At 37.0% G+C, this 25,619-nt stretch overlaps 1 protein-coding gene and 1 pseudogene across 1 annotated transcript in view; one reads left to right on the forward strand and one right to left on the reverse strand.

The window, feature by feature from the left end:
• CFAP46 (cilia and flagella associated protein 46) overlaps positions 1-25,096 on the reverse strand; it is a gene marked incomplete at its 5' end in the record, with an annotated part of 74,987 nt that extends 49,891 nt beyond the window's left edge. Inside the window, 20 exons of the mRNA XM_010140485.1 lie at positions 1,722-1,829; positions 1,946-2,095; positions 2,434-2,647; positions 3,958-4,170; positions 5,619-5,752; positions 6,261-6,403; positions 6,844-6,974; positions 7,909-8,032; positions 8,999-9,119; positions 11,066-11,294; positions 12,642-12,832; positions 14,189-14,287; positions 16,174-16,273; positions 17,260-17,367; positions 18,233-18,327; positions 19,684-19,807; positions 21,997-22,161; positions 22,688-22,752; positions 23,862-23,993; positions 24,972-25,096. Of these exons, the coding sequence (XP_010138787.1) occupies positions 1,722-1,829; positions 1,946-2,095; positions 2,434-2,647; positions 3,958-4,170; positions 5,619-5,752; positions 6,261-6,403; positions 6,844-6,974; positions 7,909-8,032; positions 8,999-9,119; positions 11,066-11,294; positions 12,642-12,832; positions 14,189-14,287; positions 16,174-16,273; positions 17,260-17,367; positions 18,233-18,327; positions 19,684-19,807; positions 21,997-22,161; positions 22,688-22,752; positions 23,862-23,993; positions 24,972-25,096 (2,771 nt within the window). The remainder of the gene's footprint in view (positions 1-1,721; positions 1,830-1,945; positions 2,096-2,433; positions 2,648-3,957; positions 4,171-5,618; positions 5,753-6,260; positions 6,404-6,843; positions 6,975-7,908; positions 8,033-8,998; positions 9,120-11,065; positions 11,295-12,641; positions 12,833-14,188; positions 14,288-16,173; positions 16,274-17,259; positions 17,368-18,232; positions 18,328-19,683; positions 19,808-21,996; positions 22,162-22,687; positions 22,753-23,861; positions 23,994-24,971) is intronic.
• LOC104497250 lies at positions 20,188-20,850 on the forward strand (annotated as a pseudogene).
• Positions 25,097-25,619: the final 523 nt, after the last annotated feature.

Raw genomic sequence — 25,619 nt, forward strand, 5'->3', positions numbered from 1 at the left:
AATAGCTAAAGCTAACTCCTAATATTTGGCATACATCTGCAGACCACCTAGAACTAGATACCTATGTATTTATAAGGACCCAGATGCTAGCCTTTAGAAAGAAGGACTTCTACCTAAGTGTTAGGCAATGTCACTATATTCCTAGCTAAATGGGAAAAAACACCTTAGTCCTTTAAGAAAGCTCTTTACAGGAGGTAGAAATTATAAACGTGATAATCAAACAGGTAAACTACAACTGTTTTGAAAATATAGGGTATAAACCTTTCTACACCACCCTTATTCCTCTTGCACAGCCAGGTAACCTACAGGATCACAGTAACAGCGTGGCACTATTCATCATGAACGATCATGGAAGACCAGTCAAAATCAAGTACTGTAAGAAACTATGCCTTGTGTAAGACTTACCAAAAAGCTACCTAATTCTTCAAATAATAACAAATCATAGTTGTGCTCTATCTTGCAACTGCCAAGTAAATTTACTGTAACATGAAGTTTTCTGTTGAAATTCAGAATACTTCTGATACAAATCTGAAAATACACCTCTACAACTCCCTGAAAGGAGGTTAGAGCAAGGAGGGGGTCAGTCTCTTCTCCCACAGAACAAGTGACAGGACGAGAGGAAACGGCCTCACATTGTGCCCAGGGAGGTTTATGTTGGACATTAGGAAAAAATTCTTCACTGAAAGGGTTGTCAACCCCTGGCCCAGGCTGCCCAGGGCACCGCTGGACTCCCCATCCCTGGAGGGCTTTAAAAGACTGTCAATGTGGTGCTGAGGGACAGGGGTTAATGGGGACCTGGCAGTGCTAGGTTAATGCTTGGACTCAATGACCTTAAAAGTCTTTTCCAACCTAACGATTTTATAGAATCATAAAGCTTTTTCCAGGAAAAATGAAAGGTCAGAAGTATGGTTCTCTACAGAATTCACATGAACCTATTATGCACATCTGATAGTTAAGAAAATAATCTGTTTGTTAGAGCAAAATGGGAATAAGTCTAATACTGGTATTCTGACGCTGTCTGTATCTTGCATAAATTAAAATACTCAGTCAGAAAAATCTTCTACCTGTCTCAACTGTTCAATCTCTTAGAAAGTTTAAAAGCAAATAGTGGTACAATAAAAGTCTCAAAATTAATTTTGCCTCAATCCAAAACTGTAACAGAAATCACATTTATACTATGTAATTTTTTAAAACTCAAGAGCTAATAAAGCAAAACTCATTCATTCATGGCTTGGCTTCGTGAACAAAGATTTGGGAAGGGTTTTTCCCACGCTCACTGCAAGCGATGAGTGCACCCTTCGGGCCTGTGCAGTGGATTTTTTTAGGTGAGGAGCAGCGTGCGCGGAGCTGGCCCCACCCTTTACACCTGAGGTTCATCTGCCAGGACGTAGCAAGCTTGGACGGTGACAGCAAAGTCCTCAGGTCGTAGGTTTGGTTAGAGTATCCTTCTCTTAGTTGGAGCCTTACAGGGCTAAACGAGTTCCATCTGCCCGGGTTTGGAGTCAGAGTTGTCCTTCTCCTAGGATGGCTGCCCGAAGGCTAGTGAGCCCATCCTGCCCATGGACGCACTTTGTCTGACCCTTCAGTTGAGACCTGTCAGGCTTGGGAGACCCCACCGGAGGCACATGCCACCACCAGCACAGCTCTCAACCTCACAAGGGCACGCAAGCTCCCCCCTGCGGCAAGGGGGTGCCTGTGAAAGAGAAAGCAAAACTAAATACCTGAGATAAGCTAGGAGCAGTGAAATCCATGAGACCCAGGCCGTTACATGAATACATTTCTAGACCAAGAAGAATTCTTGCCATAGGGTTTTGTGCTTCATCATTACTCTAAGCAGAAATTAAAAAAAAATCACATTAACAGATTATTTTTTTGCAAGTAAACTTTATGTAATTTTTTCCAGATAAAAGTTTCAACATTATGCAGGACTTCAGAGAAATAATACCTCCTCCTCCATCCCAAGCATATGTCCGATCTGCTGCTGATTTAACTGTTTTGCTTTCACCCAGGTAGCAATGATCTGTTGCTGTGCAGCAATAGGTACTGTTTCATTAGATGTAGTTCCAGCTGTCACATTTAGGGCAAACTCACAAATCTAAACACCAAGCAGGAAAAAAAAAAAAAGACTGAAACACAGGATAAATGTGAAAAGCTCTTTGTATGGAACATGCCATCCATTAGTTATATTAAAAGTATTGCAGATGAATCTCTAAGCTTAACATCTCCAGTAAGTCAACCCATATAGCAAACAGAAGTTACAGTCCTCACCCCAGTTGGTAAGGAACTTCAGTGTGCATTTGGGAAGGACCTGTGGTGGCAGGAATTGAGAAAGATGGTAGCTTATTTTTTGCAAAAATTTCTACAATAATTTATGTGAATTGTGATGTATGACATCAGACCAAAACAGACTAAAAAAAACCAAGGGCTTTGTACCTCTAAGGCAGCTTTGATATCAGGAAGTGCCCTGGGATCTACTGAAGAAGACTGGATGACATTAGCTTTCCCATCTTCCTTTGCTGCAGCTTTTTTGCTTCCGTCTGTTGCTGCATCGTTTTCTTTCTTCTCAGCAAGTTTTGGCTTTGGAATCCAACAAAGAATTAAACCCCGAGCCAATGCATTACATAACATCAATAAAATCACAGTACTTCTGTAGAAGAAAACAAGAATCAGAAGCGCATACTGCATCAGGATCAAAATAAGAGGAAGTAATAAAGTTCATTACTTTCAAGTCATAAACATCACTTGAAAATCCAGATTTTTCTTAGAAAGCAAAATTATGCATGTTAAAAACAAAAATTCCCATTGGAAAAGGAATTAAAATGCCTACACATACAAAACCCAACAATCAACTTTCATAATTTACATGGTATTTTTTCAGCTCTTTCTATAACCGAAGCTTCTGTTTTCTCATGAAAAAACCCATTTATGTTAGACAATCGCACTTTTATATATGATTTTTAATTAGTGGTCTGCTAGGCATGAAAATAATAACTATTTCTTTAAAAAATTAGCCTAAGCCAAATCCCTCATCATTTATTTATTACACTGTATTACTCTTCATGCCAATCAACTGCTGAGCTGGAATTACCTTTTGGTTTTGTTTCTTTTGAGAGAACACAGACTCAATAATGACTACAAGATTATTGCTGATACACGCTAATATAAACATCAGAATTAATAAGCAGGTATTACCAATCTTCATCTCTGCAAAAAACGCACTTTAGGCTTTGTTTTCCAATACAGAAGAGCCACCTTGCTGCTGGTCCAAATGGTTTGCCTAGTGCTGAGGTCACTGTCAATAACGTACTAAAATTTCTAGGATTTTGTCCCACAGTCAGACTTTGACTTGAGCATCATCGCTGACACAGTCAATCATTCTCCCATTGCATTTGTTACAGGACAGTAAACCACTGTGGAACCTACAATACCATTTTCATGGTCTATCAATGTGCACATTCCCCTGGGTTTTTTCCCCTCTTTTCTCTTATATTTCAGAACCAGTAGCAACCACCTAACTCAGGTGAGAAATATTTACAATGGATTATATTTACCATATAATTCAACGAGCAACTGACAGCAAGCAAACACATTTCAATCTGTCCTCTAAACTCTCAGGCTAAGAATATTTTCCTGATTCTTTCTGACTAATTTAACAAAATGGTATTTCACATACACATGTTGCTATTCCACAATGAAGAGAATATTGCTTAGTCTAAAGTTAATATGGCTTATAGTTAATAGTAACAAAGAACAAATAGAAAGGATTAAAAAGCTATTTTTATACCACAAAATTAAAATTTATCTTCTGAACTACTCTGTACATACTGACGTCTTTCTACTACTAATGAAAGCCAGCAATAAGAGTCTTTCCCAGCTCAAAGTGATTTACAATGTTTGTAAAATTGTTCTATGTTTTAGGAAAAAAGAGCATGTTCATAACCAAACATCTAAATTTACCCATTGTGCCCAACAGTCTTGATGGCTCCGAGAAGAGTCTGCAGATACTCAATAATTCCCCTCTGCCTTCCTGAAGAGATAAGATGTCTATTGTAGTTCAAGATGTACACAACAGCATTGTGAACAATCCAGGCTTCATTCAATTCTTCTCCAATTTTGGCTGCACGCTGGAAGTTTTCCATAGCGTATTGAGATAAGGAGTCTATCCATGAGCTATAAAATCAGTTAGAAGCTGTTATTCCAAAACTTCAACACTAAGAGGAATTACATCGTAAGGTTACATATGCAACAATTTTTTTAATTACTTTTCAGTTGCATTTATTAAGTCATTAACTTGTATTTTGCTTGGATGAGATGATGACTCAGGAAAGGAATTTGTATCAACACGAAATGAACAGCCTCTTACACTCAAACGCTATTAGCTTAATACATAGTGGCTACAGCTCATGCTTCACTCCTGTTTTTTTAAAATGCTAGAAATCATTAAATAACCATGACAGGCCTCTACCTGAATACAAGCAAGATACAAGCAATCCCCTTCACGTCTTAAGAAGTCACGTTTTTCACTTAACAACTGCATGTGTTCTTGCACTCAAAGACACTTGCAGATGTTCTGAAATGCTGAAGTCATTTTTAATAGTGTAACACCTTTTTCATAGTCTAAGCAATGACTTATTCAACAACTTTCTTTCTTTTTTCTTAATTAGCAATAAGCATGTCATTGCTTAAAAAAAGCAATATTAAAAATACAGTCTTGAATGGCCATGGTTAAGCCACAAAACCAAACCCAGAACTGACACAGAGTATTTCCATGTCAACAATAGACACAGCAGACCAAAGCACTTTTTTCCCAAGTTTTTAACCTCATTGTGTGAACTCAAAACAAGCTTATGCAGCAGAGTTTGGAACAGAATCCTTATCTTCTTTGTTCCTTGCTTCTGATGAGTTTATACTTTGTCCCATTTTACTGAACATTTGCAATCAGACAGCGTGAGAGGCTTTACTTAACCTCCAGACTTCATGAACAGACTTAGGGACACAGCTCTGACATCTTACTCTGTCAGGACATGACCACTGCCACAGTAAGGCTGATATTAGTATGAATGCGAACAAGAGACCGTTTAAATACCATCTTCAGAATTCTCTCTCCTCTACTCACGTGCAAGAAATAATCATGTGAGACCAGAAAAAAAAAAACAAACAAAAAATTGCTTACTTGTTTCAGCTGATTGGATGGAACAGTAGTTTTGCAGACTGAAGTAATTCATTGTATGTATTTGGGCACTCAGACATCATCATAGTTAAAGAAGCAATAAAGTAATAAAGGAGGTTTTTTGATATGTAGAAATACAATTTTTTAATATAGGATTTCAAGGACTAAATGGTCTAAATGTCGATAAAACACAGACTGAATAGTTTTTAAGGTTGGGATACTAGCTTTTAGTTTCAGAGAAATAAATGTTAAATGAAAAATAAAATACGCACTCAAGAATTTAAATAAAACTATTTCAAACTATTTTTTAAGATTCTTCTCCTTTTCCCATTACCATGAGTACCTACAAATCTGAAGCATCTAGTGACAATTAATTTTACTCATTTTGCAATTGATAATAACAATCTGTTAGAGTTCCTAGGCCTTGTTATATATTTAAGAAAAGCACCTGTATGTTTTCCATTCCGGATCACTTTCAGGAAGATAAGAAACACATCCTGGGCGATACTGGCTTGTATCTTCTGGAGGTACAGCATACTCATTCAGTGCGACTCCTTGCAATCTTAATAAATGAACAGTTGCCTGGAAAGATACAGAGAAATAAATTTTCTACCCAGGCTATCACTGTGAACATAGACTGTGAATTAGTATAAAAAACTAAAAAATACAAAATGTTTTTTCAAATGTTGTACATACATGCAAACTATATGAAATACAACGTAAAATACTTCATAATCTTCCACTTGCCTACAGCTAATTTTACAAAATAATATATATATATACACATTATTTTTCTTTAATCATGCTGGAACTTTAAGAATCCAGAAATATAATGTCACATGTCAAACATTTACAACAGAATCCTTTGTAAAGAAGTGTTATCACCACCTGCAGTGAAACTATTGTTATAGTTACTTTCAGACAGTATTTTAATAAAGAGGCTTCATGAAACTACTTCTTCCTTTAGGTCCTGTGTAGATAAACAACAATTAAACTCAAAACTCCAGTGCTTTAATATTTCTACATAAAATTAGACATAAAACAAAGCTCAATTTAAAAAATATGAATGACAGCTGTGTAATTTATTTACCTCTGCATTAATGAATCTTATTTCTGCTAATATTCTGAGTAAATCTCTTTCAAAAGAGAAGGATTTAGCAGGCAGTAATGACTCTCCTGGTGGACTGTCACCTTGATCATCATCCATCACAGATACACTGCCTTTCTTCTCTGCTATAAATAAATAGATCCATTATTATTGCCTTGAGAATCAAGAAAAAATCACCATCATTTAAAAATTATTCCACGTAGTTTTTTTTCATCAGCACAAATTATTGCATTCAAAACCACTTACTTTTTTTAGACTTTGTTTCCTTCCTAAACAAAGTATCATCATAGAAGAGACAATATCTGCATGCTGCTCGGCAGACATCCCATACTTCGTGTTTACGTGCAACTTTTGCCAAATCAGCCCAAAGCAAAATTCTGCCAAAGAAAAACCATAGAGAAATTTACTTCATGAGCAGGATTGTACTGCCTTTCTTCTTCTCTGCTATAAATAAATAGATCCATTATTATTGCCTTGAGAATCAAGAAAAAATCACCATCATTTAAAAATTATTCCACGTAGTTTTTTTTCATCAGCACAAATTATTGCATTCAAAACCACTTACTTTTTTTAGACTTTGTTTCCTTCCTAAACAAAGTATCATCATAGAAGAGACAATATCTGCATGCTGCTCGGCAGACATCCCATACTTCGTGTTTACGTGCAACTTTTGCCAAATCAGCCCAAAGCAAAATTCTGCCAAAGAAAAACCATAGAGAAATTTACTTCATGAGCAGGATTGTCTTCCTCACTTCAGGATCAACAAAAAACCCCACATCAGTAACAATGGCCATCATAAAGAAAGTTTTAAATCTAATAAAAATTAGGAAGTGGAAGACTTCTTATTACTAGCTAAGAGAACACTATTACTTTATTAATTAAGAAGCCAAACCCTCGGCATATCAAGAGTGGGACAAAATTCTTGTTTTGGATAGTAACTATACTGAAATTTCAAAATGTGTGACAACCCTAACTATCTATCTTACAAACTAAACTAAATATTTCAAAAACTATGCTGAAAATTTCAAAATAAGACTTCACAACAAATGTGGATTTACAATTTTTTAGAAAGCAATTTAGTTGAAATTTCATCACAGGAATTTTTAGTGCAGAAAGAAAAGGAAAACATCTTTTAAATAGAGAATGCTAAAATTATATACAAATAGTTAAAACAAAACCTGTGATTTTCTACAGATTAATCTTTCTTACTCTCAGAATAGACCACTTCATTTCTTTATCAAAAAAAGCTGTATCATGCAATGTGATACAAGACCAAAACAGACTCTCCAGCAAAATTTCAATTGTGCATCAAGTTACTCGGTCTTCCAGCCTTAATTCAGTCATTCTTATGAGTGTTCAGTTCATATCAATAGAATGGATGAGTTTATGGTGCATGTGAGAAAGCAGAGATAAGAAACAGAGAAAAAATACCATTAGGCTTAGCATGTGAACGTGACGGAATTTTTCAGGCATAATGTTAAACACATACATAAATGTGTTGCCAGGTCTGACTGAAGGGTTCGGCCTCTTACAAGGTATCATCAAGTAACTTAAGAGCTACAAGAAGAAACTACCCTGTTAAAGACTTCTACACAAGACAAAAGAGAAGCTCCTTGGCTCTAGTAATTACCTCTCTCTGTCATTTTCATTTCTTAAGTGTTTCAAATGTTCGTCAACTTTCTCCACACTTTTAATATGATGTTGTGCTTTTGCACTGAGGTAGTTTATTTGGCTCCTACTTTTACCTGAGGAAACTTAGCAAGAAAAAGGTGATTTTTAAGTGTCAGCGATGAAAAAATTCACATTTGATGCATAACTACTTTCTGAAACACTGGAAATCCACCCCTTTTTTCAGCCCTTTAAGACTTCCTGAAATGAATTAACCAACATGAAGGAACCCACATCTCAGCAGCACGATGGTCTAAGTCATCAGTTGATTGAGTTTGAAATGAGAATATGAAGGTAAATATTTCGGTCTGGCTGAATAGATTACATGAGAAAACTGCATGTCCTTCCACGGCACCAACGGACTGCTTTGGAAACTACAGGACTCCTGCAGCATTCCCTTCCCCCAGCATCATACTGGCAACACTCAGAAAGTCAGTTAAATTAGTCACTCGCTTTACTGCCAAGATAAGACAAAACAGGTCAAGCCATCTGGAAAACCTGTTCCCCCTCCACTCTTCTTCAGCAACAGGCGGTAGAGTCACAAGCTGAAGGTGTTTATGATTAATGTTTTAGAAAGTAAATAATGAATTCATACCTAAATCTCTCTGCAAATCTCTCAAAAGCCAGATTTTAGAATAGAAAGACAATTACAGTACAGAACAAATACCTAATATTGTACGTAATTAACACAGGATATTATGGGGTGAAACTTACTAAAATACCACTTAAAACTAACCTTGGGCAAGAACATTCCAGAGTTGCACATAGTGAAAATAAAATCACAGCACAATTTACAGCGCAACAATAAGATTCAGATTAATTTTTGGGGGGTGGGGAGAGAAACAAAAGCATTTCCTCTTCTGGTATTGTGATATAACCTTAGGATCATAATGAAATCAACAGGAGCTTTGCCACAGAATTCAGAACTGTCACTTCACCTGTATTGAATATTCTTTGTGTGTTGCCATTAGGTGTTATTTCCAACCTTTAAGACTGTGCAAAAGCAGTCCAAGTCAGGTGTAGTAACTGTTAGTCACATACAGGCACATTACCTTTAGCTTCATTTTCACTGTCAAGGACTATCTGAAAAGAATCCGGGGCTAGTGCACGACCTGCATTTACCAGAAGGGACCTCTTTTTCCTCACAGTATCCTTCTGCTTTCCCCTCTTAGCCTATGTGAAGAAAAGAACTGTTACAGGTTCACTTATTAGATTCCTATTTATGTATCTTATTTACTAAACATAACAGAATGCATATCACATAACTTGGTACTACCAAAAAACTCCTATAGGAATTGTGTATCTTCATAGACCTTACACATCATTCTGCAACGCTACAGTTGTTGAAAGTGACTGTAGGACTTTGGTTGATCTTGACATAAATACATCAAAGATAACTGCACACAGAGTACTGTTCACGCTCCTCAGGGACCTGTACAGTACACTCCTCAGTGCCTTACCTGTCACTATGTTATACTTTACTTTGACAGTAAATAAAGAATGGTATCTGTTTAGAAACCAACAATAACATATCCACTGTGCAAGAACCAGGAACTGCTACAAAATATAAAAAATTCCTAGTCCACCCAGAATTACCCAAAGCGGAGATGTTATGTGCCTTTTTAAAAGTAACATTTAAACAAAGTAAGCTTGAATGGAAAAGCATTAAAACTTGACAAAAAATCTTCACTTTTCTTTGTCTTAACCATAGACGTATCAACTCACCAGCTGCTTTCCAGTACTGATTTAGGTTCAGTGAACACACCTTAATTTCTGTAAATGTCCCAAAATGATGTAGAGCTGAAATTTCTTTCAGCTAACCAAGTATTAGTTGCCAATATGATTTTTGATCAGGTGCTGAGGCACCACCACAGAATTAGATGCAATAACTCTTGACAATGACTACACTGTTAGTTTAGATAATATTATTTATTGTCATTTTCAAGTGTGACATAATATTGATTTATCTCAAAGCCAGCTAGGATGTTTAGACACCAGTTTGTTTGGGTGGGAAGGGACCTTCAAAGCTCATCTAGTCCAACCCCCCTGCAGTGAGCAGAGACATCTGCAACTAGAGCAGATTGCTCAGAGCCCCAAGGTCCAACCTGAGCTGGAAGGTTTCCAGGGACGGGGCTTCTCCCATATCTCTGGGCAACCTGGGCCACTGGCTCACCGCCCTCAGCATCAAAAATCTCTGCCTTCTCTCTAGTCTGAATTTCTTCTTTTAGTTTAAACCATCACCCTTGTCCTGTCACAACAGGCCCTGATAAAAAGTCTGTCCCCATCTTTCTTACAGGCCCTTTTAAGTAACGAAAGGCCACTCTAAAGACTCCCCAGAGCATTATCTTCTCCAGGCTGAACTACCCCAACTCTCTCAGAGGGGTTCCAGCCCTTGGATCGTTTCTGTGGCCTCCAACAGGTCCATGTCTGCTGTGTTGAGGAGCCTAGAGCTGGACCCAGCCCTGCAGGGGGGTCTCCCCAGAGCAGAGCAGAGGGGCAGGATCTCCTCCCTTGACCGGCTGCCCATGCTGCTGGGGATAAGCCCAGGACACAGCCGGCTTCTGGGCTGCAAGTGCACGTTGCTGGCTCCTGTTCAGCCTTTCACCCACCAGCATCCCCAAGTCCTTCTCCACAGGGCTGCTCTCCATTCCTTCATCCCCAGCCTGTGCTGATACCAGGGATTGCCCCGACCCAGGTGCAGGACCTTGCACTTGGTCTTGTTGAACCTCATGAGGTTAACATGGATCCACTTCTTGAGCTTCTTCAGCTATATAGCCACTGCTCCCCTCATGAATTAAAACATTGTTCCATGCAATGAAATATTAATTGTTGACAATTATAAATAAGCTTACTTTTTTGTGAATAATTTTGCTACTGAGTAACTTCCCCTTCCCGCCCAAGAAATAAGCTTCGAACATAACTGGAAAAAATCCTTTACCACAGTTTTCAGACTGTGAAGCAGCATGACCACCATAGAGAGAAATCAGAGTTTTTCAAGGCGAACAATCAATGCCAATTTGCTGAAAGCAAGCAGACGCTGGCCCTACTAATACGCAGTTCTACTCAACAGTGGGCGTTCCTCTGCCAGAATTTAATAATTTAATATTCTTCATGATTACCTGTTCAATCATCATTACTGCCTGATCCTCTAGACGCTCAGGTGACTTATACAGCATAGTGCACAAATGGAGACGGTTCAAGGTCAGTCTTAGATGTTCTTGGTACTGCCCACCATTGTTCAGATGTATAGCTTTTTGCATATGTTCCACAGCAGCCTCCATTCTATCCCCATCTTCTTCAATACGAGCTATTTCCATATGAACTTGGCAACGCAACAAAATCAACATGCTAAGGAGTAGGAATTCAGATGTAAACTGTTACAATGAGGGCAAGTAAAATTCTTAGATCTAAAAACTACCCAGAAGTGAAACTAAGTAATCAAAAGTGACTCCGGTATGAAAAAAGATAAACCCTTTTTAACTTACTTGTCTCTTTCATTTTCACTATCATGCCTTTTTAATGAATTTACTTAGAACATTTAACTGCATTTTACTTCCAATAACCCTGCATGAGAAAACCAGCCATGAGGAAGCAACATGTCTTGTAGACTAACTGATCTTGTGTATTAGCAGAAGTCTTTTTCAGCTCGCCACTGAAGTTACTCCTTAGGTTTGCAGAGAGAGCACGATGTACTGGATAATGGCCACTTTTGATCAAATTCACTCACTGTTCGTATCATTTAAATAGAAGCTAATACTTCTAAAAATCTAGCCCTGATCATAGTAGCTGACCACCTGTCAAGACTCAGCTCACCATAGGTGCACACACTCACTGCAGGCAGTGTCTTTGCCCAGATGTTGCTGAAACCACTCTTTTCAGTGAAGACTGCATGTTCTCCACTCTCAGGTGCGCTATACTCCCTAACCACCACCTGCCCCAGGAAGCTGTTCATGACAGCTGTGAGCTCTACATGCTACTTTAGATTATTTCCAAGAAGAAAAACAACAAGAAGAACATAATCAGATAAATGAAAGCAATATTATGGAAAAAGAACAGAAGGAATTTCTCTTTGCATGGAAAGCATAAGAAATGCTTGAATAACAGTATAATAATCCAATATAATGGTTTTATACATGTGTCTATCTGTTTCTTCACGTTTCCATTTCCTCCTTATGGAACTAAAAAATTATTTTAAAAACACTGAAAATATATTCCTCACCTTACTCTGTAACACTTTTATCAGAAACCACCTACTCTTCTGCTCAAATGACATTATGCCAATTGTAACTAGCTCTACTAAAAAAGTTAGGATCTTAATTTTTTAATGTTCTATTAACCAACAGAAGCATTGTTGTAATACAAGAATCTAAACCACATCCCAACAGATTTACTCATACTGCAGCTTTGGAACATTCTCACACATTTTTTATTAACTGTAGTATTTTTCAGTTCCCAGCAGAGTTCTGTAATTGATATAGGCCATTAAACAGTGTGAGATTCTGCCTGAAAGGAGCCTATATTTAAATTATTGACGAGGAAATCTATGCCATACACAGACGTTAACTGATTACAAGCTAGTGGAAAATCTTCAAAGACACTTAACATCATAGAGCTTGAGCTTTTAAATCAGTGTGATGCTCAGTCACTAGACCTTTCAAAGTAACAAACAAAAAAGTATGCAGCATAGAAAGTTACCTGTCAATCTCTTCAAGGACATCAGCAACTGATATCAACGGCTTTCGCACACGTTGATGCAAATTGTGTTGTAGCAGTGGTAAGCAGAGATTCCACAGGGTTGTACAAACAACCTGAATCACATCAGGATCTCCCAAGCGAACTGCACGTTTTAAGGTTAACTCAAGATTTTTTATCAATTTCAGCTGCGCCTACACAAACGAAAAATTAATTAGCATATATTGCATTTAATGAATAAAACTTGTTACATGTTCCTCCCACCTTTAATCTTAAGATTGTTTCCAACAGAAAGCAGCCCCTCAGCCAGCAGATTTCAGAAACTTTTTTTTAAAAATAATTTCTTTAATAAAACCTTTTTTTTCTTTTAATAGGCATTGATAACCAAGGAATATTTCTTTTACGTACTCCATGTTGCTGCTACATATTTCAGGCAGAAGTCTGTCAGCTATTTCCTTATGATAAACAGAAATGTATAATTGTGAAATACTGTCAAGCATTTGTGAATATTTGAAGGCTTAGCTACTGCTTTTGCTTTTTATACTAAGTTACAAATGCGGTGTAGAAGGGGAAAAAAAAAATATTATGAATGCGATTTGCCATACTGTCAATTGAACTTGGATCCTATTAAACCTAAAAGCAAATTCTTACCTACAGTAACAGACACACACTAATTATTAAGTTCTTTTTAGAGGTTTTCAGATAAAACAAAAAGAAAAGAAAAAAGAAAACAACAAGCGAAAAAAAAGCCTCCCCAACTGCACACCATGTAGTAGCAATATTCAGAAATACCTAAATATCCTGGGTTTTATTTAGGCAATATTAGTAGTTTCATATTATGAGAAATTAATTAATCTTTTTTCAACCTTTCTGAACTCCAAAATGAGAACAGTCATAGACAGGAGTAAATTTATGCACCATCTCTTTCCATGAAGCATATTGGTATTTCCCATTTTAGGAACTTCAGGAGCTGTTCTAAATTGCTCATTGTCGGCATCTATCTAATGCTGTTGATAACATTGACAATTCACGTTTCTGCTTTTGGTGGTCTGAATTATAACTGAGTCAAGTGTCTACAGAAATCTAAGAAAATCCTCCCTAGGGTGACAATTTATCAAGAATAATCTGCATTTCTCTGACATAAGAATTTGTATGAAGTCACCCATAACACGCAATAACAGTTGAGTTGGACTCAGTGATTCTTATGGGTTGGTTCCAACTTGAGATATTCTATGAAATCACCTCGCAGAAATGTAAAATATGAAGAAAAAAAGTAAAAATATGAAAAAGTGTTGCCTTTGCTACCATCTCTTCTTTTGTAAAGTAATACATTAAGAACCTTTAAAGTCAGACAGAAGACTTAAGGGAAGAATATACAATTGTTGTTTATTTTCCCCTGTGTTCTTCTTGGCAGCCAAGTTAGAAAGAATGAAAGAATACAAAGTTTAAAAGAACTTCTGATCGATGTAATGTAATTAAGGCACACAAGTCCAATGCAATTTGCCACATTTAACAAATTAAAACTTTTATATCAAAGTAAAAGAACATACCTCAACAACTCCTTTGGTGTAAGTCACAATTTTAGTGCCATTTTTTTTTATTTCATATTCACATTCCAGGCATTCTATTTCAATAAGTTTCCCTTGCTCCTATGAAGTATTAACATACAAAATGCTAATTTAATAAATAAAAAGGAACATGATGAAGAGTAAATGCATGCAATTACACTAACACAGCTCTGTACTTTCTTACTGAGAATCCCACTGTATCAGCTATTTAACTGAAACAATAAAAATGGAGCAGAATTTGGGGTTTGAACAGCAGTCACTTCTCAGTAAGCCAAAGCTCCATAATAACTGTACCAAGGTTTTTAAAGTTGTCCATTGCCAGTCTTGGCAATAAGAAAGACAGTGTACACTTGATTTCTCCTACACTGTAATTTAATTTGAGTTCTAGTAGATTTTTGCTCGCTAATGTTATTAAAAAGGTACATGCTTGAAATAACTGAGAGCTGGTCAAGACAGAAAGGATTCATCTTGAGGGGCTGTACAACTTTTAAATGAAAAAAGAGGTTAGATTTTTAACACCTCAGGAAAGATCTGTCTATTAAATCACACAAATTCTATGTATGGATCATCTAAGATACTTTGTATTTCGTTTCATATGGTGCAGTCAGGAAAGCCAGACAGCATCTCCATTCATCTTTCATTATGAACTATTATTGAATCACTCAATGTGACCTTTGTTAATTTAATGTCCCCGTGACTGGAAAACAGATGGGGGGGAAGGTTAGCAGGGGGCTGCTGCTTTGGGACTGGCTGGGCATCAGTTGGTTGGTGGTGAGCAATTGTTTTTCATTTTCTTGGGGTTTATTTTTCTCTCCGTTATTTTTTCCCCTCAACTTCTCACCATTTATTATTCTTTTTTCTTTTTAATTATTAAACTATTTTTATCTCAGCCCATGGATTACCTCACTTATACCCTTCTGATCTTCCACTCCATCCCACCAGGGGGCGGGGGGGAGTGAGCGAGCAGCTGTGTGGTGCTTCATTGCTGGATGGGGTTAAACCATGACAATGGGGCAGGAACAGAAAAAACAAATCTCAGAGCCAGCTGGATGTAAGAATCAAAAAGGGCATACACACTGAAAGACCGGTTATCAGGGAGACCACTTCTTAATCTAAAAACACCCTACAGGAACATAAGAAATATAATACAGAAGAATAAAAATTCTAGTAAAAAAAGAGTTTAAATGTTATTAAATAACAAATCAAATAATAGTTTGCTGGAAAATTAATCATTTCTGTGAAAGGAAACTGTTAAATGTATAGGAATAAGCACTATCAAAAAAGATCCACACAAAGGACAGGATTCCACACAAAGGAATGCAGTTTGTGGCACAACGTCTCTGGATTTCTCGCTCCAGTGAGAGAACTAGATTGCTTAAGTTCTGTTTCCAGAAAAGGTAATGACTTTGGGATTTTTTTTCAGCAAGCTTTTTTTGAACTCCTCCTTCCATCGGTCCCCTAATCATGCTCCAGGCAAATGCTCCATCTTCTCACCAAAATTAGAATCCATATGCTGTTCTACAAGGTTGATTTTATCAAGACTGAAGTGAATGTACGTAATGTTAACTTTTAGAGTTCACATCTTGGTGACCGATGACAATCTCAATGGGTAAACTGGCTAAATCTTCAAAACCCACAAGCATTTAACTGCCAATCAAACTGTTCCACAGATAACATTTAAAAAACACAAGCAAAAATTTACAAGTGGCATTTATTTGCTCAAACTAACTGGACTGCTAATTCTATTCTACCTATTCTACCTATGTCCTACCTTCTCATCTTACATCATCTCTCTAATTTAGGAATAGATCACTTAGATAACTAATTCTATATATTAATGAATATATATATATACAATACAGAGATGGACAGAAAATCCCAGAACCATCAGTATTATTTTTAAAGTACAATCACAACGGGGGGAATGTAAAGAAAAAAAATCAACTGTAATTAATATTAATACTTACAGTAATCCCAGCTCTCTTCAAATCAAGAATACAATCATAGGCAAGCTTAATGCAATTTACTTTCATAGAAAAACGAGCTAATTCCAAAATCAAAGGAATCCTTCAAAAATAGAAAAAATCACTTCAGAGATTCTAATATTGCTCTTTTACAGAATTAGAAAAATACTATACGAAAGTTACTTTGTGCAATATATTTGAAAGCCTTGAAGTCACCTGAATATTAGAGGACATGATTATATTAGTAGTGCTTACATTTAGCAAGGAAAAAGATTAAAGTTGGCTACACGAAAAATACAAAAATTAATCTATTTATAGAAAATAATTACTATACTTCTACTGTAGTCTTGCACAAACTGTTCCTGAAGACCATAAAAATACAGGATGAAAGGTGTGGTGAAATAGCAGATGAAGACTGCAGGTAATTCTGTAAATATGATGCAGTCAACTAGCACAACAACAGAACAGTCAAACCCATGGGTCAGTTACAGAATACGCACAGTAGCAGGCTGCATTCCACATGTTTGGATCTCCCTGAATAACTGAACGAGCACAGTGTACTGTCTGGGATAGGAGAAGTAACGAGACACACGAATATCGTCACAGAAGATTGACCTTAACAAGTAAAAATTTAGTACTACTTCCATATGTAACAGCTGTGATGTAATTACTGGAATAGAGTTCAGTTTAGTTTGCATTTCAAATTTACGCTGAAGAATTAGAAGGGCCCCAAGAAAAGCAAAAAATTAACTAAAGTCTGAAAAGCTCTTGTTAAGCACTTCTAAGACCTTTTAAAAACCTCATTTTATCAACAGGAAAGGGTTATAGAATGATCTAATCACGTTACACAAACAGCTATATAGAAGAAGATATCTATCTTGGGTTCTTTAATAAAGGTTCTTTAATAAATCCTGAGTTCTTTAGTAGGACCTTTGTCATTTTTTTAAGACAATCTAAGCTTTAACCCAACACAAACTACTATAACGAAGTACAAATTCACTCTCTTCAAGGTCAAGCGGAATTTTGACAGACTTCAGTGGAAGCAGGATCAGCTTCAGCATCAACTTTACCCAGACAAACAAAACTCACTTCACACTGAGAACAGATGCTGGAGGTACATCGTATTGTTTCAAAAGGATATATATAGAATTCAGATTAATGGTGGCATCACTTGGAAATTCATTTGTGTCCCACTGCCTGCAATATATTAGAATTTGGTCATGATTTTTCACAATATTACTGCATTAAAAATTTGAGATAACTCTCCTAACTTGAGGATTAGAATTTGGAATTTAGTCCAACATATCAGTGGGATACTTGGATTTTTAAGTGCTAAAAAAAAATTTTTAAAAATTAAACAAATTTAAAAAGCAAGCCAACAAAAGTCTACTTTAGTATTGGCAAGTAAATTACTCAGAGACAGCCTGATATGAAGCACAAAGAACATTCCAGCATAAAAATTAACATTTCAGACTGTAAAGTAAATTTTATTCCAGAATCAAAGAAAAACAGTGTGCAAAACTTTCCTATAATGTGTATAAATTAATACACAGTTACTCAAGAATTTGTATTTTTAAAATGGGGAAGTGTTGAGACATTGAAAATAAAAATTAAATTGAGATCTTGTTATGAAGCCTAATTTTCAAAATCGTTTTATGCCTTTAAAAAGTTTAAAAAGTAATATTTGTCCCACCCTTGCGATTCACACATTCTGTTTAAGGCGTGATTTCCCCACTTCATCTTTACTCTTACACGTGACTTGTTACCAAACTGCAATCTGTTGGATACAAAAATGTCCTTAATTTCTTAAGCTCTTTTACCTGAGAATATCTGTACGACACACTATTCCCCACACTCCCGAAGTACTACCTCACTCCTGAGCTGAGGCTGTTCTCTAGACAGGCCTGATAGTCACTACCCAAACTGACATTATGGCTTTCCTTTAGAGAAACTAATCTTCGCAGCAGATTTTTCTGCTGGCATATGGGATACCAGAATCCGACCCTACCTCTGAAATATCAAGCATCAAAGTACAAGTGGAAGGATACATTTTAATACTTACCATTTTAGCATCTGCATTTTATAAATCACTGAAAAATGGACAGAATTTTGTATTTCCTTCTCTACCTGGGAAATATCCATTAGTTTGTGATATACCTATAAAATAAAAATTTAATTAATTGATGAAATAAGCAAACAAAGGACAGACACGCAACAGCGCTAAAATAAAGCAAGTATGTTGACTGTAGGCTTTTTCATGGTCTTAAGGGCTGTGAGGCTACTATAATAATCTATGTTGTCCTGCACAGGTACCACAAAGATCAGCGAATCCTCACATAGTGGGGATCAGAAGTATTAGCAGAAATCCAAACGTGGAACTAACATCTGAGTTATTAATTATACCTTTTGATAGTACTCATCTGAACTCATCTCATCCAGCTAAGAGAAACGACCCCTATTCAAATTTATCTGAACTACAAATTCTATATAACAAAAAATACTATGAAGAAATGACAATAAAATGTAGTTACTTCAATTTAACTGCAGAGTTACACATTACATGTGTGCACATCATTTTTTCTGACTCTCCCACACTGATTGCTAGTAACAATCAACAGTGATTACTTAACCTGTACTAGAACAGTAAGTTTACAAGATTTAAACATGCTCTTTCAAAAGCACTCAGGAGTGTGGATCATACTTCTGTAGCCCTGCTGAGACACACAGCCCAAATATAATCTTAGAATTACTTTATTCTTCTGTTTAAGGCCACTGTCAAATAGCTTTGCTTGACACTGCCTCTAAAAAACAGAAAAGTAATTTTGAGCTTGCCTAAATGTTACTGCTTCATTAATATCGCACCTTTGGAAGGCTGTATATTCCATCTCTTAATTCAAATGTTAGGGAACTTTGATTTCCAACCACGTGCTCTTGAAATGCAGTGATTGGGAGTGGACAGAAAAAGACGACAGTGTAGCAGAATGAACACAATGACTGCATGCAGCTTCCAGGTTTTATTTGAGTGTTTCTGCCTTTGCCACATTCATCTTCTCCCTCTTATTTCCCAAACTAAGGGCATGCAAGAAATGTGAACTATTGTCTCACGGTCTGATTTCCAGAACTATTTATAAGGTTCAAGTTGGGCTTTAGGTATGGATCAGCATGAGAAAAGTCAACAGATGCTAAATAAGCCCTCAATGGCAAAGGCAGGTTAAGCTGCACCCACTATACGTTCTATGTTAACAGTAATTATTCCCAAATAGAATTTTTAGACTTAGCAACAGTTATCCTGATGATATTATGTTGTATTAAAATAACAAGGAGCAGCAAGGCATTGTTTAGCTTATAATATTAAAAAATTACTCAAATTATAAAAAGCTCTGTGTATCTACTGTATTGCTTCCTAGTTCATAAAATTTAAATGAAGGAAAACATATTTAACAAACTATGATCTTATGAAATGTAGAGAAAGCTCCTGGCTTACTGGTAGTTTAAAGTATTTTACAGCATTACCATTAGAGAAAATATTTGAGAGTATTTATCTGGAACATTTTCCTTAACAAAGACTGCTGCAGTAGACGAAAACTCTTTTGCTTCTTCCAGTTTTGAAGCATCGAGGAAGCACTCCAGTAAATTTCTGCAGATCAAATAACGATTTGTATTAAATATTTATTAATACTTTCTGAAATAATTTTTATCTATATTTTTTCAAGAGACTTTTTATATTCAAGGTACCACTCCTAAATGCAGCACAAGTAATCAGTGCTATAAAGCACTGACTCAGCACAAAAGAGATCCTCTAACTTCTCCATCTTCGTTTCTCAGCTGTTTATATTTATTGCAGATCGTCCCAGTTTAAGAAACTGTTTTCCTGTTCGGAAGGTTTGTTTTAAAATGACCAGTTGAAATATTCCGTTACATGTCACATTTTCAGTGCACCTCATAGGTAAAAAATTTCTTGCGGGCGCTCCTGTTTCTCGCAAGCCCGTCTGCCCCTTTAAGAGGCACATATTCCCCATGCCTCGCTCTCCTTCCGCTCGGGAAGACAGGTGGGGGATACGTGAGGATTTGAAATGGCACCGGCAGCGGAGTGAGCTTTTGCTCTCCTTCTTGTGTGCCATCTTGGGGATTCCACTGTTCGGCTTCTTGCTGGCTGGGATTGGAGACCAACTTGGAACCATCTTTGGAAAGGGTATTGCAAGGGAGGAAAAGGTTTTCCGAAAAAAGCAAGTGAGTCAAACAAAGATCCAGGTGATCTCTACCATCGTCTTCATCCTGGCAGGCTTTGTCACCTTTGTGACCATTCCTGCAGTTATCTTCAAACACATCAAGGGATGGACACTCTGGGAGTCCATATACTTTGTGGTTGTCACTCTGACCACCATTGGCTTCAGTGACTTTGTAGCAGGAGGAAATGCTGACATCTATTACCAGGAGTGGCATAAACTCTTGGTGTGGTTCTGGATTCTTGTTGGCCATGCCTCCTTTGCTGCTGTCCTGAGTATGATTGGAGACTGGTTAAGAGTCCCGTCCAAGCAGACAAAAGAAACCCACACAGCTGAGTGGAAAGCGAACATAATGGCTGGATTCAGAGAGATGCAGAGGCAGCTCAGCGTGGAGATCCATGACAGACTTGAGTGGGCAGCATCTGAGGACAACATCATTATCAAGTTTGGATAATCTGCTAAATTGACCAAAAAGAAAACCGAAGACCTCAAAAAGACCATCCCTGAATATGTGCATAAAACTTATGAGACCTTCCGAAACTACTCCTTGGATGAAAAAGAAAAAAGGAAGAAGAGATAGGGAAGATGTGTAATTCTGAGAACTCTCCTGGCACTTCATTCCTGATCAGCTGCAGCCAGCAGCAGTCAGATGGAGAATGGAGTGATCCCCAACGAAACCAAAGAAAGGGAACATGAAAACAAAGTGTTACTTGAAGACAAAAATTAAATGCAAAAGATGCTTGTCTTGAATTTAAAATGCTGGTGTTTTTGTGTGGGTTTTGACGGGTTTACATTCCATCCAAAATCTTGTCATTGCGAAACCCTTTTGGTTTTAACAGCCACATAGTTTTAACCTCTGACACAGATCACTAAAATAATCCTGGAAAAGGAGACTTTTTGTGAAAATTTTGCTTGGCAGGACACCTGGAATTAAAACAATTAATTATTTAAAGTTGTAGAAGAAAAACATTTCTATGCGAAGTATTCAAAGATTCTCCCTTAACTCCTGGAAAAACTAGTATTTCCAGGCCATGTAGCAAAAGAAAAATACTAATGTCGGGAACAGCCACATATCTACTGGATTTTCAATACTTCATCTGACTGAACTGAAAAAGAACCTGTGATTCCATTAAATAAACAACAACAATAATAATTAAAATTATTTTTAAAATAATACAGATGTAAGAAAAAAATAAATGCTACCATTAGTTTTATAACACAAACACATTGTGTGCACTCGCATCAATACCCCATCGAGAGTATGTTAGGTACAAAAAAAACCTCTCCTCCTTGAAAAGGAACACACGTAAGCTGTGACTCGAACACTACATCCAAAATGACTGTGACGCCTCAGATCTGACCTAGGGCCTAACTGCCTCTGCCACTGAAATTTTATACCTCAAAGTACATATTAAAATGAAGCACCTTTTATGAGTACATTTATATATATGTTTAGAAAATTATGAATTAAAGCTTTCCACATCAAAAGCATCTACGATGTTAACGATGAAATATACAATGTTCTAGACACCCTCAGGAGGCAGCCACATGTACAAGAGGACTACAGAGTGCCCACATGAAACATCACAGCTACACGTACATCATGAGTTCTGCTCTCCATTCCTTGTCTTCCTCTTCGGTTTGGTTTAGTGCTTCAACAATTCGAGAAAGGCTGGGAATAAGACAACAGCGGAATCCAGGCTTAAGAAATGGCCTCACAAGTTGCCAGTAAAGCACTGAGGCATTATATATCAAAAAATAGTATCTGAAAAACATGAAACAAGAATTGAGTATTTCATGGAGTTAGATAAACGTAAAATAACAGATGGAGTATTTTAAGACACTTCTAAGAAGCAAAAATTGGAAATTTCCCTAGGCATTTAGGTAAGAACCAGTCCTGAGTAAGAACTGAGAGCTGCAGTCGGCACAAGAATATGGTAACTCTTGCACCTGTACTCTACCCAGTAACTACCCACTCAAAATAAGCTAAGATGCTCTCCTTCTACAGAGCATATGTATAAAAGAGGAGGAAGCACTCCAAGGCATCTACCAGGCTCAAGCAGGCTGATCCCTCCCCTCTATTTAAGACGTTCACTCTTCTTACATCGCTGCAGCATGCACAGCAGTTACAAAGTGCAGTAACACCATGGAATCAAACTCCACAAGAGCAATAAAAGCCAAACAACACAACTCCAGGCCACCTAGCGAAAATCTGAGAGAAACAACTATGAAAACCCCACGCAGTCACATTCCTTGAGAGTTAAAGAGTTAATCTTATCAGTAGGGCGTACCTTCGATCATGGGTGGCAAAATCTACCGCCTTCATAAAAAAGAGCACAAACTTTTCAAACTCATCCTAGAACAAACAAAAAACTTGTTAATGTCATCTGAATATGGCTTTTATAAATCAGCACATTCTTTCCCTCTTCCAGTACGTTCACATCTCATCATTTTTATTTTCAGACCAAATTCAAATAAAACATGCCACCATAGTAAGCTGCTGCCATAGGAACAGAATAATGAGAAATCGGTAGCATTGCCTATTACTGTTTCTCTGATTGCAAATTTTCAGACTTATTTTCAGTTTCTTTCATTTCTGACAAACCTTAATCATCAGGACTGAAATTTTCTGAAACTGCAAAGCTATGTGATTTTTTAAGCTTTCAGCAAAGACAGCTCAGAAACATCCAAGAGCAAAGCTAATTCAAACACATTATTCAAAGAACCTACAGCAACATTTGTCAGGGAAATCTGTGACCTCAAATAACACAAACACACATTAAGGCCATTTTAGGGCATCGGGTATCATTAACCAATTGTCAAAGCTGACCAAATTGAAGACAAGAGAAATTCTAAAGACAGAAAACATCCCACTCCACTTGAAACTCAGCAGGAGGCAAAAACTGCTCAGCAGGTACAGACATGGTAGCACTGAACAGTAACACAGAAGCCTTTAGAAGCACAAGTATCCTGCTGAGTTGCTACCCGAAAGCTCCATCTCCCATTTCACAAAGCCACATCCAAAGTACTATATGGAAAGGTTACACAACAGAGAAATTAACTGTACACCCTCTCCAAGGCCCCTGTACTCCTCCATTTCCCACAGTTCTGTGAAATGCTTAATGTGATCCTCAACAACACTAGTAATTGTTTTACCTGTTACAGCTAAATTTGGTCTGAAAGTATCGTATTGATGACAAAGGTGAAAAGGTTGACTTTAAAACAATTGACTGCCTTAAAATATTTGTGAGCATCTTCCCTCCCCGACATATTTGCAATATTAGTCTAATTCAGCTGGTGAGCTTTCTTCACTCCCAAACTACTCATTGATGTATTTTCCTTTGATTTTTCCCACCGTCCTGATTACCCTTGTGCATTTTAAATGACCAAATGCAATACATAAAAACCCAGGAAGAAATACTCTTAAAAACTGATTTAATATAATACATTTTCATTATTTCTCACCAAATTATCTGTAGAGAGTGGAGTGTGCAACCGGCCTTGGCACAAATATGCTCTGCCAAGAAATTGATCCACAGGAAATCTGCCTTTAAAATACATCTGTAGACAGTCACTGCTCATTTCCAGATATCCCAGCTAGGACCAAAAAAAGCATTTTAGTAATTCCAAAATGCAACAAGTAATTAATGAGGAACTGTTTGTTTTTAAAAATGCAAGTCTACTCAAATTGTTACATCTAACTGCATCCCGGTATGCCAAATGTATTCCGTAAGGCTGCATATTGGATCTGGTACAAACCCACTCAGATTTATTAAAATTTAAAGCCAGGCTTTTGTTATTCCAAATGTGCAGAAAAATAGCTCCTTTACTTAACAAAGCTCCTGAGTCACTCATAGAACCTCTTACAGCATACAAAAAAGAGGTTCCTTTTTAATAGCCATTAACAGAACTGTTAACATAAAGGCAATGCTCTTAGAATTTTTTCTGAAGGATGAATATTGGCCCGCAGGATTTTGTATGGTGTCAGCGCTGCACCTCAATTTTCAGGCAAGAGATAGAATTTGAGGGGCTTGGGGAAAAACAAATATTGTATTAGAAACTCTGTCGGCTTGAAATCCAATCACTTGTACCCATGGATTGAAAATTTTAAAATACTTCAAAATCAAGAACCTCTACCACATTTTACAGAAGTCAGATCAATTAGCAACAATATTTCATCATTAGAATGTCACCTTTCCTCCTTTTGCCCAGTAGGGACTGTTCACCAACACGTTTTCTTCAGCCATAACCAAATTGCTAATATTAGTTCTCCCTAACGAGACAAAATAGGCATGGCAAACTATTTTATATCACTCTGGTATGCCTTGCGTATTTTGGTCTAGCTACAAGCTTCACAAACTACAGTTTGCTGACTGATTATAAAGAAGAGGTAATTCAGAGGCCGAGTTTTAACTGAAAATGCATGTCTAAACAATTGTTCTTCAAAACCAGAAGTGTAGTATTTTTCAAGGCTACTTCTGAGGATATTTTGGAGTAGTGACTTTTACAACTGTAAACGCAACATGTCATAGAAATGTTCTTATTTGATATGGATAAACTGCCTAAATTACAAACCTGAAATGCTTGTTCAGCACATAAAACATACAAATCAGTGCTGAAGTTATCTGATGAGTCAAGAGCAGATTTTCCTTGACTGGCTGATTTGATCAACTCATAAGCATTGTTCAACGCCTGAACATCTGAAATAAAAAGGAATAAAGCATGTAACAGATAATTTATGTTTCAACGTGGATTGACAGACATGATTTTTTTTATTTAAAATGAACTATATGGCATCCCATTTCCACTCTACAGGAATAAAATATGGATGTTTAAGTAAAAGAATGTCAAACGAATGTTGTCGAAAGTCAGCTACGGTTGTAAGATGAAGCATTAACAACTCTGTTGCAATTTAAAATTCATGTTAGCACACAAGAAACTGAACTCCTTTGAAGGGCTGATTCACAGTTCCCTGAACTCTGCCTGCTGACAGAAAAACTCGAGATCAGATCCTGAAAGCTGGTGTATGAAGTAAACTCGCCTGGAAACAGACTAAATGAAGCAGTTACTTCTTTCCATAGCTAAGCAGCACCTTTACAGCACCCAGGGGAAGAATACACTCCCCATACACCTAGAAACAAGACAGATTAAGAGTAGGCAGTTTCCGTGTTTAAAGCGTGATTTTTATTTCATTTGGTTTTAAAGACGGGCAAAATCCCGCCA

The sequence above is a fragment of the Buceros rhinoceros genome, unplaced genomic scaffold (genome assembly GCF_000710305.1).
Source record: "Buceros rhinoceros silvestris isolate BGI_N320 unplaced genomic scaffold, ASM71030v1 scaffold567, whole genome shotgun sequence".
In the NCBI taxonomy this organism is placed as follows: Eukaryota; Metazoa; Chordata; class Aves; order Bucerotiformes; family Bucerotidae; genus Buceros; species Buceros rhinoceros.